The 16,874-nt window shown below is 41.3% G+C and overlaps 1 protein-coding gene across 1 annotated transcript in view; it reads left to right on the top strand.

Moving 5' to 3' along the window:
* LOC126484198 (leukotriene A-4 hydrolase) overlaps nucleotides 1-16,874 on the top strand; it is a 117,903-nt gene that overhangs the window by 55,971 nt on the left and 45,058 nt on the right. Inside the window, exon 9 of the mRNA XM_050107611.1 lies at nucleotides 3,318-3,462. Within this exon, the coding sequence (XP_049963568.1) occupies nucleotides 3,318-3,462 (145 nt within the window). The remainder of the gene's footprint in view (nucleotides 1-3,317; nucleotides 3,463-16,874) is intronic.

Below are 16,874 nucleotides of genomic sequence, written 5' to 3'. Positions count from 1 at the left end.
TAGCCCAAATATGTTATTGTGTAACTTTGTGACGCCATCTTTACCAGAGACTGTTACATCAGTGAAGAGTACTGTCAACAGTTGTCCCTTAATGACAATGACCTGTTGCAACAGTGATAATGATCTGTTGCAACAACCAGCAACAAAACCTACCCCATGGAGGAAAATCCATTGCCGATAATCACTAATGTAGTGCAAGTCACAGGGATAATATCAGTTTTCATCCTTTGATTCACTCCATTCTGGCAGGCCATGTGCTAAGGTCCTGTGGTTAGTCTCAATATTGTGTAGAACTTATTGTTCCAGAGCTGTTCATCTCTCTGAAAAGATTTACGTTCACACAAGTTGATGCAAAGTTTTTGTAATTTGGGTGGTGATTCCTACCAAGATAAGGCTTCTAAATCTGTGTAACCTCTCCAGCCATTTCCAAATGCTTGACTGTAGGCAGAAACCCACTTGTTGCTCTTTCTTCCACTGAAAATAACTGTTCAAAAAGGTGCCCCCACTTTTTTTGATTTCGTGGCAGATTTTTTGAGAAATAACCACATAAAATATTACATTTATTGTCCAATATTACATTGTCCAATTCACATTTATTGTCCGCTTTATTATCCATTAATGAAGTCCAAGACTTCCGTATAAGGTGAATAGAATTTGACATTGATTCTTTGTATGAGGACTACCATCTAGGCGTTTACAAAACCAATTCACAAAAAAAGTTTTTGGCACAAAAAGTTTTATTCTTTCTCAAAATATTCACCTTTAAAATTTATACACACATGCACTCATTCGAGCCTGTCCTTGGAACATATTTTCCACGGTGGTGGTACCTCAAAAATGTGGTTTTGGGACTCACCAATTTCTTGAGGTGAGGAAAAACTCCGTAGATTTTTTTAATGGAAATAATAAAAATGAATTTGTTAGGCAGTAAATTCAGAGAATCTGTGCAGTGAGACATTAATTTAGTGTTTCTCTCTATCGAATTATCAATTGTTGGACATGCTATGTGACAGTTGGCAGTGTTACAACGAGGAATGATGTGTGAGTTTTGGTTGTTTTCCCTTATTTCACTGATGACTCCGCAGTAAACAAATTGTATCCAATTTTCAGCAGTAACACTTCTTAAATCTCCTAAAGCAATGATTCTGACTTATCCAGACTAACCAAAGAAATGGGTGGTCATTTTCTCAACAGTGCTTAGCAAATGAATCACTTTGGTCAATTTCAATTCATCTCAGAATGCCCAGTTAACTGTTGCTCAGGTTCCGACTCGTGCAGATATAGTCCCATTTTGTCCCGTGTTTTTATGTCGTATACAGATTTTGCATTTCCTCACTCCAATTTTTGATTGTTTCCTTACACTGATTGACATAAGCTTGCTTTTGAGCTTGGGTCAATTTGTGCAGAATGTAGCAGGGACAGGTCCTTTTCACAGCTAAATGGTCATGTGATGTTGAATGTATTGCAATCTTTGCTTTGCCGGAGATGCCTCTGTCTCACAGTAAGTCCCGTAACAATCCTCTTCTCATGTTATACATGAAAACATCTGTTTGTCGGTTGAACTTTCTTGTGTGACAAACAAACATTAGATTCAAATTGCTAATAACAACAGGACTAATACTGCATAAGCAGTAATTGAGCCAGCAATGGTTAGGATGTGCCTGTACCAGTTTGTTGTGCAGTATTTGTATTGCCTGTGACATCATTGGGCCAATGTAGGCACTTGCACACAATTGTTGTTAATAAACTCTGTGTAAAGTTGTAAAGTGATGTAGTGTTGAAATGCGCCTAATTAGGACACTGTTTGGGGTGTCATTGTGAAGAGCTGCAGAGTACAATGAGGCGCCAAAGAGGGGCAGTAAAAATATTCACTGGAATACAGGTGAAAATAGGTATTAAATTAAAAATTATAAAATAATTAATTGTGTTATCCCTTATGACCATAAATATGCTTGCAGTTATAGGAAACCCAAGTCAAAGGAAAACTTGCGTCAAAAGGAATCTGAAGGGCCTAAGAATTGCAGTTTCAAGTGAGTGTGACAGCTATGGCAAAAAAATAAAATAAAAAAAGAAAATAAAAATATGGCACAGAGCAATTACATTGCTGGCCCACCAGGCATAAGGAGGCTGTGGACAATCCAAAAGTCTACACATTATGTACAAGCAATCATTAGAAAGCAAAAAAAAAAAATCATGGTATTATAGTTGTAGATGGCAACATGACAGCACCAGACAGGTGTGCATTGCAACCACCTAATATTGTCCTGTCATCGGCTGACACATCATGCATCGACATCGATGGAGGGTTCTATGGTAGACTGTGATGTTATTGAGCAACCCAGCAGAGATACATAGATAGATAATCATTGAAGAGTGGCACGTAGTCACATCGGCGAGGCCATGATGATTCCTGCCCCTACACCACTCAGCAAATCAAAATCAATATGACCTTCACTAGACACTTACTTTGATGCAGTGTGAAGTGTACATGTGTTACTTAGTGACTACAAACCCTTGCTACTTGCGATAAACTTGGGATTTATCTGTTTTGTAACCTTAATATTACTCTGTGTAAGCACTATGTTCAAGAGCTTGATAATTAAATTACATGTTAATACTAAACACTTGACTAATGACCTCAGCAGTTGAATCCAATAGTGCTCAGAGCCATTTGAACTAAACACTTGTTATGATTTTATCCTGTCATTTCCAAGAAAAATCTACAGTGTGGACGCAAACTGCACACACACACACACACACACACACACACACACACACACACACAGACACACACTTACTTTTTTAATAACCAGTTTTGGTTGGACTTCTTGAAATTCATTGGTTATGGTGGCACCACGATGACAAAATTATGCAAACCAATAAAAAAAACTTTCTTTCCTGAACGTAATTTATTACAAAAAGTTGAACAAAAGGAATGGAGGATTGTTGTCATGTTAGGCCTGTACAAAAATTGTAAAACATCATCCAGTGAAAGTATAAACAAAAAACTGAATTTTTCGTAAAACTGTTTCTTTAAACATTTGCTGTGAACAAACTACTTGGCTAATTTCCAAGCGGCCATTTTTAATAACAACAAATCACAAATTTTAAAACAATAATGATGTCTTCTCAGTAGCACCATCTAGTGGTTGTTTGTAAAAACTTAAAATGTTGCACTCGTATTTAAGCAACAGTGTTGTCTGCTATTTTTTTTAATGGTTTATCCTTCTATCTCTGCTGGCAGCACTTGCTATTATGTGTATTTATACAGCTACCTTGTCTGTTTAAAATTTTTAATACCATTCATTAACCAACAGATAAATACCCGAGGCCAGAACGACCCGATGACTTGTCTCGTGCCAGATTTAAGATCTGTGAGCCCTGATGACTCATTCTCAGTTGTTCCTTATGAGAAAGGTCATACATTTTTATACTACTTGGAGGAACTAGCTGGTGGCCCTGGTGAGTTGAAGTATAAATCAGTTGACTGTACAGTAATGTTTCTGAATTTTTTGGACATTAAATATTGCAAGTATTGTGAAGGCACCTGTTATGTATTATTCAGCACAACAAAAATGCTAATTTAAGTTAATCACAAACACACATTTGAGAAATAATTATTTGTGGATTAGCATTCCATATCATTCCTGGCTTTGGCAAAAATGTAACTATTTCAGATGAAGGAAAAAACTTACCCATTGGCGTGAAATAAGTTTCATTTGTTATCTTAGGTAAATAGTGTCTGCGGTTTCGACAACTTACAGATGGGGAAGGGGAGCATTTGTACGATATATGATAAAAAGAATAAAATAAAAATACAAGTGCCAGATTTTCATTGCACCTTGTTTGTGCAACATCCCAAGGTATACTTGTTTCAGAGTAATAAAGTGATTGACAGGAAATTGTTTATAGGACAGCAACAATTACAACAACAAACCAGGGAATGAGCTTGGTTGCACATTCTGTTCCGTTCACCTTAGTCATTTTAGTGCTACCTGAGATCCTGGCTACCATACACAGTTCTGGATGAGAGTTACTGATATGACCTGACGAAACTACAGTCTTCTGGCCGTAACTGTAGATTCTTCAATTGCTGTGGGAGATGGCTCATCAGAATTACAACATATGAAATATTAGAGCTAATTAACTTATTACATGAAGGATAAAATGATTTATTTAACTTGATAAGATCTTTTGCCACAGGTGTGTTTGATAATTTACTACTGTTATGGATTATTAAAGCATCACTTGATTCATACAATTACAACTATTCTCTTGAAGTAAAACATTCAACATTCACAAAAGTCATTTACATCTGGGACTTGAATAATGCTTCAGTCGTACTCCATGATGCTGACTGCTTCAGCTGTCATCAACAGGGGTAGACTGCATCCAAGTTCTGCCTATAGTGACCTCCACAAGAGAATGCTGCTGTGGTGAGAGAGGAGGTGTGTCTTCGTTAGCCTCTCCCATTTGTCATTGGAGATTGCAGGGAGACATTGTTAGTGTCTGTGGTGTTGATGCACATTGCCAGCAGTGGTGTGGCACATCTTTGGATGATACCACATTTCTTCCTTCAAAACCTCTGCATTGTCATCTTGTAGGGTGTTCACATGTGATGACTGCAGGTGGAGGACTTAAGGCAGGCACAGATGAGGAGACAAGGAGGGTAACTGCAGTCAGTGGCACCTCTCTGCTTGCACCCCAGTATCTACTGCATGGGCGACTGGAAACACTGGCCGAAAGACATGTCGCAGGGTGCTTGCCTGCATCTGGAGATGCAGATGCTGTCTTTGGCTTGACAGCAAGTGGATCTTCTGGAGTGGTGTGAAGACCTTCTGGAAGTGGCTTGTCCACAGACATCGGTTTGGTTAGCTGGGGGGGCTGCCGGTGCTAGTGATGTCATCGGCAGGACTGTGTTGGCAACGAGGCATCGATCTCCTTGGGCACCGCAGTGGAAGGTACTGTCGGATGGATGCGTGAACAGCAGATGAGGACCTCAGCGATGTGCTGAGTGCATGGACAACTATTCTGCGGCAGAAGCACTGACATATTTGTATAAGTGGTGCAGCTGGTTTTAGTGGCATGACAGTAGCCCACCAAAACTGTGGATGACTTAAGATTAGCTGTTTCTTTCCACAGACTTTGTAAAAGACTTCATCTTGCTGCTGAAACTTTGTCCGACTTTGTGCAATGATTTGTTTCCGTGGTGGCCACAGATGCAACAGGGTATGGTGCCTTTGACCATGTAACAATTCTTCTGTGACTTTTGAACATTCGAATGAACCGTTGAGCTCCATTTGACTGTGGGTGAAAAGATGCTGTGCTCTCATGGTATATACCACTGGTGGCACAAAACTGTTAGAAATCAGCTGATGTGAATTGTGGTCTATTGTCAGATACAATGACCTTAGGAAGACCCCCAAGACAAAAAATAGAATACAAAGCCAGTACCGTAATCACAGTAGTGATGGATGTCATGGGACAACAAAAAGAAACTTACTGTAAGCATCTACCACTAACAACACTCATGTGTTCCAGCATGGACCCGTGAAGTCTATATGAATGCGTTGCCACAGTTCAAAAGGATGTGGCCATTCAAAAATCGTTAGAGCGGAGCTGACAGATTTTCTGCACAAACTTTGCAACAAAAGGTCATGTTCATTCTGGCCATCCATTGCCTGCCAAGTGTAATGATAGTGGGCGTGTTGCTTTATGTGAACTGTGCCCCAATGACCCTGATGCAATGAAGACAAGACTTCCCGCTGTAGGAATTGAGGAATCACAACATGTGCATCATCGTTCTCTGTGTGCAACAGCAGAACACCTGATCATGCCGAAAGTGCATGACAATGCGAAAACTAGTGCTGTGCTACTGGGTGGGAAATTCTTTCAAACTGTGTGGCCACCCACAGCCCTCATATTACAAAAACCCTGAAAAGCTGTCAGAAGTTGCTGCGGCAGCACACTGAAAATTGAGAGAAAATTTTTGAAGACATTCAAAATCCAATCAATTTGAAAACATGATTCCTTATATCAGTCAAATAATGTGTTGGGATGGGCTTGCAACTGAGACAACATGTCATTGTTCAAATGTAGGACAATGGGCTTGTACAACAACTCATACCAATAATCAGACAATATCAGAGCCCAAGGTTGCAATTTTTGCACTGCCCGATGTGGGACCGGATGGCAGCGTTGAACAAGGCTGTCATAGGCCAGTGATCTGTCAGAAAATACTGGTAGAATTTGATAACATCTTAGATAATGTTGAAAGCCTATTTTTCAAACTGACTGTAGTTACATTGTGCTTTGTTAAGAGCTTTCAAGGCAAAAGCAATAGGTCTCTCAGAAGAACCAATCCTATAGGAGAGCACAGCCCTGATCCTATAAGAAGATGCATCCACAGCTAACACAGCAGCAACAGCTGTGTCAAAATCAGTCAAACATCAATGACTTAACAAGGCATCATCCAGTTGCTGAAATTCGTACTGGTGTTCTTTGGACCACAAAAAGAAACGTTTTTCCTGCGTATTTGGTTACGCAGAGCAGCAATTTGTGTGGCATTTGGAATAAATTTGATATAATAGGTAGGCTTCCCCATGACTGATTGGAACTCCCTAGTGTTACGGGATGCCAGAAGATCTCTAATTACAGTCAAATGCAAAGTAGTAGGATATGTACCCTGTGCATTTATTACGTAATACATAAGTGGGTTCCATTTTTCCTGGAAGAGGACACTGTGTTGCATTTAAGCATCAGAAAGGACTTGAAACAGGCTGTCTAAATTTGCTAAATGTTCAGCATGTGCATGACCTGCGATGATAATATTGTCTAAATAGTTTGCGCAAGAATGAATGATTGGTGTTAACTGCAGTAGCCACCAGAAAGATCGCAGGAGGCGCACATCGGCACGGCGCGTCATGGACAGTAGTTGCCGCAAGTAAAGTCCCGCAACCAGAGGGCACTTGAGAATTCGGCCGCACCCTCTGCCGGCGGAACAACAACTCAGGCAGCACAGGCCGTGCCCAGCCAATTTACATCGGGCATGCTAGCAGACAGTTCCCGGTCTACACTAGGTGAAGTGCGGTGGAAACGTGAATCGTGTTACTACACAATTGGTGATGAGTAGGGTCGTTCTTTTGCGTGTTGCGTTGTTGTTTCGGTTTCGCAGCATGGAGGGTTTAGTGCGGGTTTTGGTTGAGCAGCAGATGAAGCTCATGGCAACCATGAAACAAGTGCCTCCGGCATTGCTCTCCACGCAGTCTGCTCCAGCGCCGTTCCCTCCTCCCTTTCCCCCGTATGACGAGACGGCGGAGGATTGGGACACATATGAACATCACCTTCGGCAGCATTTCCGGGCGTTTCATGTTGCCGATGCAGAGATGTGTTGTGCTCTTTTCTCGTCTTGGATATCTCCCTTGCTGTATCAAGTTTTTCGGCAGCTAGCGCCGTTGCTGGAACCCTCGTCCTTGTCTTTTGACACATTGTGTTCATTGCTGTTTTCATATTATCGCCGCCGCACGCATGTTGTGGCGGCTAGGGTCAAGTTCTATCATTGCAAGAAACAGCCCCATCAGTCTTACCGGGCATGGGCCGCTACGCTGCACGGTCTTAGTCACAAGTGTCATTTTGTCACGCAGCAGTCGCGAGAGTCGTATGCCCACGTTATGGTGCGCGACGTCATTGTTCGTTTCGGTCCCTGATAGGGAGGTCCAGCAATGGGCCCTGCAGTTGGAAGACCCTTCCCTTGAGGAAGTCCTGTCCATTGCTCAATCGTATGAAGTCTCTCACGCCACAGGTCAACAGTTGGAAGCATGGTGCGACGTCGCGGTGGTTCAGGGTGGCGCAGCTGCGTCCACTGCGTCTGGGTGAACGACGTGTGTGCGGTACAATCCGGCCGTTACAGCCGCTCCCGCACGGCGCGTAAACAGAGTTACAGCCGCCGGCCCCTGTTACCGTCCTGTGCGTTGTGCTATATACATCATGATCGGTCAGAGTGCCCCCAGCGTTGGACTGTTTGTCGCAAATGTAATAAAAAGGACACATTGCTAAAGTTTGCCGCTCAGCCTCAAATGAATCGAAGGAAGCAGGTACGGAGGACATGGACATTGACATTCAGGAAGTTTCATCGGGTCAGGCTCCCGACGCATCGGCACACAAACTCTTTATTGAGGTGTCGGTTCGGTCGCGCCGATTACAACTGCAAGTAGATACGGGCACAGCGGTCTCCTTGTTGAATGCACAAATTTACTCCAACCTTGGGTCACCCCCATTGGCGCCAGTTTACCAGCGTCTACGTTGTTATGGTAAACAGTTCATTGCCCTACTGGGTCAATTCACTACCAACGTTACTTACATATCACTCACTTGGCCTCTTACTTTTATTGTTGTCAGTGATGTGAGCTCCGCTAACCTTTTTGGATTGGATGCCTGTCAAGCTTTCGGTTTTTCTATCTTAGACACCATACAGTTGGTCTCTAAAGACGTTCCCTATCAATCATTGGAATCTTTGATCTCTGACTTTCAGGATATCTTTGAGAAGGGTCTGGGGCGTGTTTCGGACTTTGAAGCTCACTTAACGTTGAAGGCGTCGGCTCGCCCATGTTTTCTATGCGTGAGGCAGATCCCCGTGGCTCTCTGCCCTCAGGTAAAAGCAGAGCTAGACCAGCTGACAGCCCTTGGGGTTGTTCTTCCCATTTCTTCTAGTGAGTGGGCTTCTCCCCTCATGATTGTCATGAAACCCTCGGGAAAATTACGCCTTTGTGGCGATTTCAAGGCCACCAATAATTCGCAATTGGTGGTGGACACCTATCCCTTGCCTCGTTCTGATGAATTGTTCTCCGCTGTGGCGGGAGGCCAATATTTTTTGACCAATATTTTTCGAAAATTGATCTTTTGGAGGCTTATAATCAGATACCATTTGATGAGGACTCCAAACGGCTGGCGGTTGTCAACACCCCTTTTGGCCTTTACCAATACCAGCAGTTGGCCTTTGGAATATCCAGTGCCCCGGCGATATTTCAGCGTTATCTTGAGCACGTCACGTCGACAATCCCTCATTGTATTAATTATCTGGACGACATAATTGTTACAGGTCGCAGCACGGAGGACCACTTGCACAACCTTTGAACCCTCTTTCTAAAATTCAGGTCCGTGGGCCTGTGTTGGGCCCGGATCCTAAGTTTGATCGGGAGGAGATTATATGTTTTCATTTGGATGTGGCATCCCGCCAAGCGGTTGATGGCTTCCCAATCACTAGTTCTCGAGTCGCGAGGGAAACGGCAGCTGACCCGGTTCTCCGGCAAGTAGTTCGCCTCATTCAATGGGGTGGTCGTCCCGACCTCCAGGTCGGGCCTTGGACCCTCTTCGTAATTATTTTGTTCTACAAGACCGCCTCTCGGTCTTGGAAGGAGTTCTCCTTCTGGCTACCGATGATACAGCTCCTCGCGTGGTTGTTCCTGCAAGTTTGCGAAAGGAGGTCCTCACATTACAACATGAGGAGCACTGGGGTGTTTCCCGTACTAAAACCTTGGATCACAGACATGTGTACTGAGCACTTAGTGGCCGCCTCCTCCCAGTGTGCGAGCCAACAGGCATCTCCCAGGTCGGCGTTCTCTTCATGGCCGCCGGCAACCCAGGCATGGGAACGTGTTCACATAGATTTTGTGGGCCCGTTTCTCAATGGCTTTTGGCTCATTGTCATTGATGCTTATTCCCGATTCCCATATGTGGCTCACTGCTCCTCAACCACTTCAGAAGTTGCAATCCAGGCACTAGCAAAAATCTCTTCTGTGGAAGGTCTGCCAGTCACCCTGGTATTGGACAATGGACCTCAGTTTATTTCACAGACCTTCCAGGCTTTTTGTAGGCACTTCGGTATTCGGCATGCGAGAATTCGGCCGCGCCCTATGCCGGTGGAACAACAACTCAGGCAGCATGGGCCGTGCCCAGCCAGTTCACATCGGACATGCTAGCAGACAGTTCCCGGTCTACACTAGGTGAAGTGCGACAGAAACTTGAACCGTGTTACTACATTAACTGTTCTAGGAAGCTTTGAAAAGTTGCAGGAGGTGAAGACTTCCAAATGGTAGTCTTTAATACTGGAACAAATATAAGTGAATGTTTATCGCAATATATTGCTTAGACTGTTCATGCAGTGGTAATTGTACAAATGCCTCTTGCAATTCTATTTCCGAAAAGTATGTACCCTGTCCCAGTCTGTCCATCAATTCCTCTGGACGTAAAAGAGGAAAAGAATCCATTACTCTTCGTGGCTTTACTGGTGCCTTCAAGTCAACACACAAACGTAAACAGCTGAAGGCTTCTTCAGAATGACCAAGGGTGATGCCCATTGGCTTGTAGAAATGGGTTGGATAACACTGATATCTTGCCATCTTCACAATTCCTGAGCAACTTGCACACATAATTCATTGGGGCTGTCATGCACGAAAAAATCGCGGCTGTGGGTTGTCCTTCACAGTTACATGTGCTTTAGTTGTAAACACGTTGTTTTGAATGCACAAATTGAATAAATCAAATAAATATGATGCAAAAATGTTTGCTTGCTTTTAGAATTGAGTGCAGGAAATAACACTTTGTCACACCTTGAAAAGTTGCCGGCAAACTCCACATGCCAAGGACTGAAGTAGGCTGCTGTAGCGATGGGCTGACGATTCTGTCATAAGTGTCTTTATTTATCATGGAAACAGAAGCACCAGAGTCCAGCTGTAAGTTAATTTTCTTTTGTTCCACTGTTAAATGAACAAAAAGTTTATTTGACTGTTGGGGTATCACAATGGAAGATTTCCGCAAAGTGGAAGTACTTGGTTTGGCTCGCACCTGAGTGAGTGGGGTGGCCCATACTGTGTACACTTCTTAACAGTGTAGTTGCTGTCGCCATGCACTAGCCCAACAGTGGCTATCGCCCTGCCCTTGCTTGCTGCGTAAGCATGATGACTGAATGTGATCTTCACATTGACATTGAAAGCAGTTACCTTTACAACAAGGACAATCTTTCCGATCAGGCCTCAGAGTGTTGTAACACACACTGTGTGCCATGAGACTGAGTGTTTTTATGTCTGCTGTTATTATTATTTGTCTGAGCTCTATTCTTAGTTATTTGAATGGTATTCTGTACACGATACTGGTGCACTACGAACAAAAGAAACACATGGAGACTCAAAGTCAACCTCTGTCGAGTCCACAGTTGTCTGAAACTCTGCTATATACAGAACTTCGTTTAAATCAGGGTCAGACCATATTAGAATTGCTGTACGAATGCGTGTATCTGATACATTTTGAGTGATAACATCATGCAACATGACTTCACTGTAGTTAATTCCAAATGAACACTGAAACTTACAATACCTGTTGAGACTGCTCAGTTCTGATATCCACTGACTGACTGAAGAGGATGCTACTCCAGACAAAAGAATTTACACCATTCAGCTGCTACATGGATTTGACTATAAAAATGATCGTCCAACAATTTCACAAGGTCATCGTACAGGGTGACAGTTATTGAATTATATGAAATAAAATCATCAAATCTTCTGGACAGTTTGTGTTAGGATGTTCAAACTGCACGGCTGGCTGTGGGGCATGATGGGATTGGTATGCACATGCATTGTTTGGTTTAGCAATGAAGCCCACTTTCATTTCGATGTTTTCGTCAATAAGCAAAATGGGAGCATTTGGAGGACTGAGAATCTGCATTTTGTGTTCGAGAAGTCCCTTCACCCTCAACGGGTGACTATGGTGTGCAATGTCCAGTCACGGAATAATTGATGCGATATTCTGTGATGCCATAGTGACTACCAAATGGTACGTGAAAATTTTGGAAGATGCTTTCATCCTCATTTCCCAAAGTGACCCTGAGTTCGACAAGATGTGTTTCATGCAGGATGGACCTCAACCCCATCGAGGCGGGAGATTGTTCGATGTCCTGGAGGAGCCCTTTGGGGATGCATTCTGACTCTGGAGTACCCAGAGGCCACTGGTATAGGTCTCAATTGGCCGCGATATTCTCTGGATCTGAACACATGTGACTCCTTTTTGAGGGGCTGTATTAAAGACAAGGTGTACAGCAATAACTCCAAGACCATTGCTGGGCTGAAAACAGCCATTCAGGAGCTCATCTATGGTATCGATGTTCCGGTGCTTCGGTGGGTCCTGCAGAATTTCACTATTCATCTATGCCACATCATTGCCAATGATGGGAGCCATGTCAAACATGTAATATGTCTGAATATCTGTAGTGACATTTACATGTTGAATAAAGTGTGTACACACTTTAGTGTGTAAATAATTAACATTTTTTTCATGTAGTTCAATAATTGTCGCCCTGTATTTGACTTCCTCGGGAACAATTTTGGCACATAATTTGACATAGAGGTAATACATGTCAAAAACCATGGTGGATAAAAAGTATGCATTACGCTCTATAGCTGTTATTTTGTAGGTGGCGAAGTTTGCCTCTGATTGTGTCCTATAGTCCGATCATCCTGTTGTACCTCAGGCATGGTGAAATGTAGTAAGACACACACTAATGCAACAGAACAAAAACTGAGCAGCCAGAATAATGTGTACAACTTGCTCATAGGGCAGGCAGCTGACATGAAAGGTGAACAGAGTAGGAACTGAAAAGGTCTGTAGCTGTATATGTCTTGTATGTTGCTTGTCTTGTGAGGAAGAATAATTATAGGACTGTTCCAGTTATGGTGAACTGTCTTCCTCCTCTGGCATTCTCCAAACAGTTTTGCAAGTTTCTTTTGTGTTATGCTGTAATCATTTCTACAGAAAGACGATCTCCAAGTGTCATTCCTTTCTTCATATCTTGAAAGGCTACATACTGGTGAACGTAATCTTGCAGTACTTCTGGGCAGTGATCATTTTTATTAGTAACTGCTTGTCTTTCTGACTCGTCTTTTGAATTACAAAAACATTTAAAGAGATCATTTAGTGTCTGTACGATATTCTCTGTGTTGATAGTTCTTGTGCTGTCTTAGCTGTTGAAATGGCATGTCAGCCTAGCATAAGTTTCTGTTTTGTATCCTTCATAACGTTATTGCTTTAAAGTTGTTTTTATAATTAGGTTTTCATCATGTATTTTCATATCCTGTCTAACATGTATCTGAATAGTTCTGTTTGATTCAGAATATTCTGTTGTGTTACCATGATTGACTGCTTCAAATTCTCACCTTCTCTTTGATAGTTCCTGTATTCTTTTCCTTTCTTCATATACCTGCAACATCTTTGTCAGTTTTGCTAGGTGCCTTTGTTAAATCATTCCCTATTTCATGAATGTTTGTGTAACGTCCAGTTTCTACAATGATGAATCTATTTCTTAATTTGATCTAGCATAACCCCCTATTCTTAAATACATTATCTGACTTCCTGCCTGGTGAGTCTGTTTATTTCTAGCTTTTTATTCATTTTTCACTCTGCATCTTATGAGTCTCTGATCAATTGCAATTTAAAATTGGTTCAAGATTGTCACATCTGGAACAGTTTATTTTATGGAATACCTCATTTTAATTTCACTTGGTTTTTCCAACTCCAGTTCCTGTGTTGTTGTTGATGTTGTTTTTTTTTTAAGTTTTGTAGTGAGATTTTTTTGTCGTTTATCAGTCTCTATAGCTCTTGAGAGCAGTCTTTTAACTCCTCATCAGCATATGAGTGCATAGACTTGAATTATTCCCATGGAAATTGCTTTGGATATTTTTACAAGAAGTAGCTATTCTGCCTGAGATTTCTTCAAAGCTGTTTTTAATATTCTCATTTCCAACAATGGTTGCACTGAAATTTCCTCCCAGCTCTGTTTCTTTGTCATGTCTGATTTTAAATACTATTTTTCTTCACCTTTTTCTATACATTTCTGGAAACCTTAGTATATTCTATTTGTTATCATTTAAGTCCTCCACACTCCAGTAATATAGCTTCATATTCTAAAGTTCTGCACTTGTAGTTAAACACAGAACTGTCAAAAGGTGTGGTGTTTCTAAGGTTCATGCTACTGTCTACTTAACAAAACTTTGTGTAGCAACTTGTGTACCCATGGCCATAAGACATCACCAGAGCTTCTTCAGTATGTTACTCCCAATATCCTTTCATCTAGGCCACTATACCAGGAACTTGCACATGGAAGCAGGGTCTCTGACTACCCTATTTCTGGTATGTTTGCCTGTCAGAGCCCAGAGAATTTGTTGAAATATGTTAACAGTGGTAAAACTCAACATTGGAACACCAAACCTTGATAGAATTGCACTCATTGCAGTCCCAGCCTAAGTCTGGATGTAACAGCCTGGGAACAACATAACCAGCTTGCATGCTGTTCACATGCCAAGAAAGATTACAAGTCTCCAGTAACTACTGTTATTTAGGGGGAACTATTTGTGTCCCTGTAATATATTTAATCCAGAAGCTGATATAATTTGACTCATTACATTGTCTACAGTATGGGTTGGTGAGCAACCTGGCCATATTTATTCCTCCTAAAGTAATGCACCAAGATTATTGCCTTATGGTTACTAACATCTGCATGGGGTAAATCTGGATTGGAGATTGTTATCTACCCTGCTTGGTTTCTTTAATCTTCAGTAACATATAATTAATAACTGCTCCTCTCACCCTTTCAATCAGTAGTCATCACATCCGTATTGTACTTTATATTCAATTCAAAATCTTCCCCATACATCCAGTTTGATCGTGCTACAGGTAATACACATGTGAAGTGGCTTCTGGAAATTAATGAACTTAGGTACTGGTCAGTACGTAAAAGTAGTTAAATATCTTACATTTGTGTAACTATTGTGTAGAGCTGAATAAGAATGAATGGACTGAGGATAAGATGCCATATTTTGTGTGTGACAGCAATCTATATCCATTTTTGCTAATTATGTGATTTTGAATAGTTCTGAACTCTGCAATGTTCACCAGTCTTCCTTTATTCCTTATACTGAACATAACTGTAGATGCCAGCTTCCCTTCTGGTGACACTAACCATCTTTATATTTGATCATCCTTTCGGTAATGTCTATTTTCCTCATTTTTCACCAGTTCAAGCACAGTTTCCCTTTTCCCGCACTTTCTAGATTTTTTAAAAATCACACTTTTGTATTATATTGGCATTATGTACTCCATACTTATCCTTTTAAGAATTACTTGCATTATTTTCCTATTGCTCCACCTATATTCACTTACGTAAATACCCACTAAAAAGAATGTTTCTTTAGACAGTTGACTGTCCTCTCTCTGAAGTAATAACCATTGTTGGATAACAGACTGTTAGTGTACTAAGTACTTGTAAAATTTTACGGAGATGAAGAGTTTGGCATAGTCATAATCTGATATCTTAACCAGCTTTTTATCCAGTCACTATTGACTGCCAGTCAATTTTTCTTAGTTTCTACATGAAGTTTCTTGCTGATTTCAGTTCTCAAATTACAATTTGTTCTGACCTGTTCCTTTTGTAAGTGTATGCATCAATTTGCAAAATGCATAATGCATGCATTTCTCGTGTGAGACTCTTTCTATATGGAAAATATTAACTCTTTTGACAAGTTAAAACTGTGTTCTGAAGTGGGACTCAAATATATAACTAGGTCTTGCCTTTTGCGGGCAATGTTTTAGCAGACAGAGATTCTGCTACAATTCATGCAATTGGTGTACAGTTTCCACCTGCCTTACAAAACCTCACCCCTCTCTATTATGCTAATTCAGTTTCTTAGACCTGGTTCAGAATAAAAAAAAGTGATTGTCAACTAGGTTTGGTAAATGGTAATTAGGTTGGTTCAGCATTACCCCTACAAGCAATATGGCTACAATGCAGACAGATGTGCAATCCAGTATTGAACATGTTCACACTTTTTCAATTAAAATGCAGTGCAGATTTTGCTTTGCAAGATTGTAATGGCTTGATCACTTTATTGCTCACTTCCACTGTTAGCATCAAATACTCAGTTGAGGAAAACAAAAAATAAAATATCAGTACAGACAAACAAAGCATAACATAAAAAGAAACCACAACAATTACGCTAGTGGCCGTAATTGTGGTATCATCCAAAAATTGCGGTGCCACACCACAGTAAGCAAAACGCATTGATTCCACAGATGTGAGCAATATCTCACTGCAATCTACAGTGACAAATGGGAGAGGCTATTCTCTCTCTCAGTGCAGCAGCACCCTCGTGTGAAGGTTGCAGCGGTGCAGTTTCGTTCGTCCATTACCTGCACCTACCTGTGTACTCTTTGCAGCAGATCGCTGGTAGGAAAGCTGAGCAGAAACCTACCATACTGCAGCTCACACCAGGCTGCATACGACATAACTATTCTATGAATAGGGCAGAGGTCTTAATTTTGAATGAAAGGTGAAATACTAGCAAAACTTTGGTATATTCTGAACCTAGAGATGTACACATTCATTGCCAAGCCTGTGCTAATCTTAACACAGTCATGCACAAACCCTTTCGTTCATGTTAGTAAGTCTATGGTAATGTATTTTCCAAAATCTGAACAGCTACTAAGCACAGATTGTTCTTAAATGAAAATGCTTGCCATACTATTATGTTCATCGGTGTCTAATGCACTCAAGTTTGTAGTCACCAATCAGCTCTATATGCCAAGTGGAATTACTATCTTTTCTCATACACAAAATTATTTAAAAATATCCATACTTTCTAGAAAACACACTGAAATAAATATGCCTTCACTTTAAAACACTTTTGAAACATGTAGCACAACTAAGACTGGCAAATTATAACTTCATTTGGAGCTCATACGACGTACAACCGTACCATTGAAAGGCTGGGCTCCAACCCCCTTAGACTGCTGTAAGCATTCTCTTTCTCCAAGAGAAAAGATGCACAAAGAAT

This window comes from Schistocerca serialis, chromosome 6 (assembly GCF_023864345.2).
Source record: "Schistocerca serialis cubense isolate TAMUIC-IGC-003099 chromosome 6, iqSchSeri2.2, whole genome shotgun sequence".
Taxonomy (NCBI): Eukaryota; Metazoa; Arthropoda; class Insecta; order Orthoptera; family Acrididae; genus Schistocerca; species Schistocerca serialis.
This window is presented reverse-complemented; position numbering and strand designations above follow the sequence as displayed.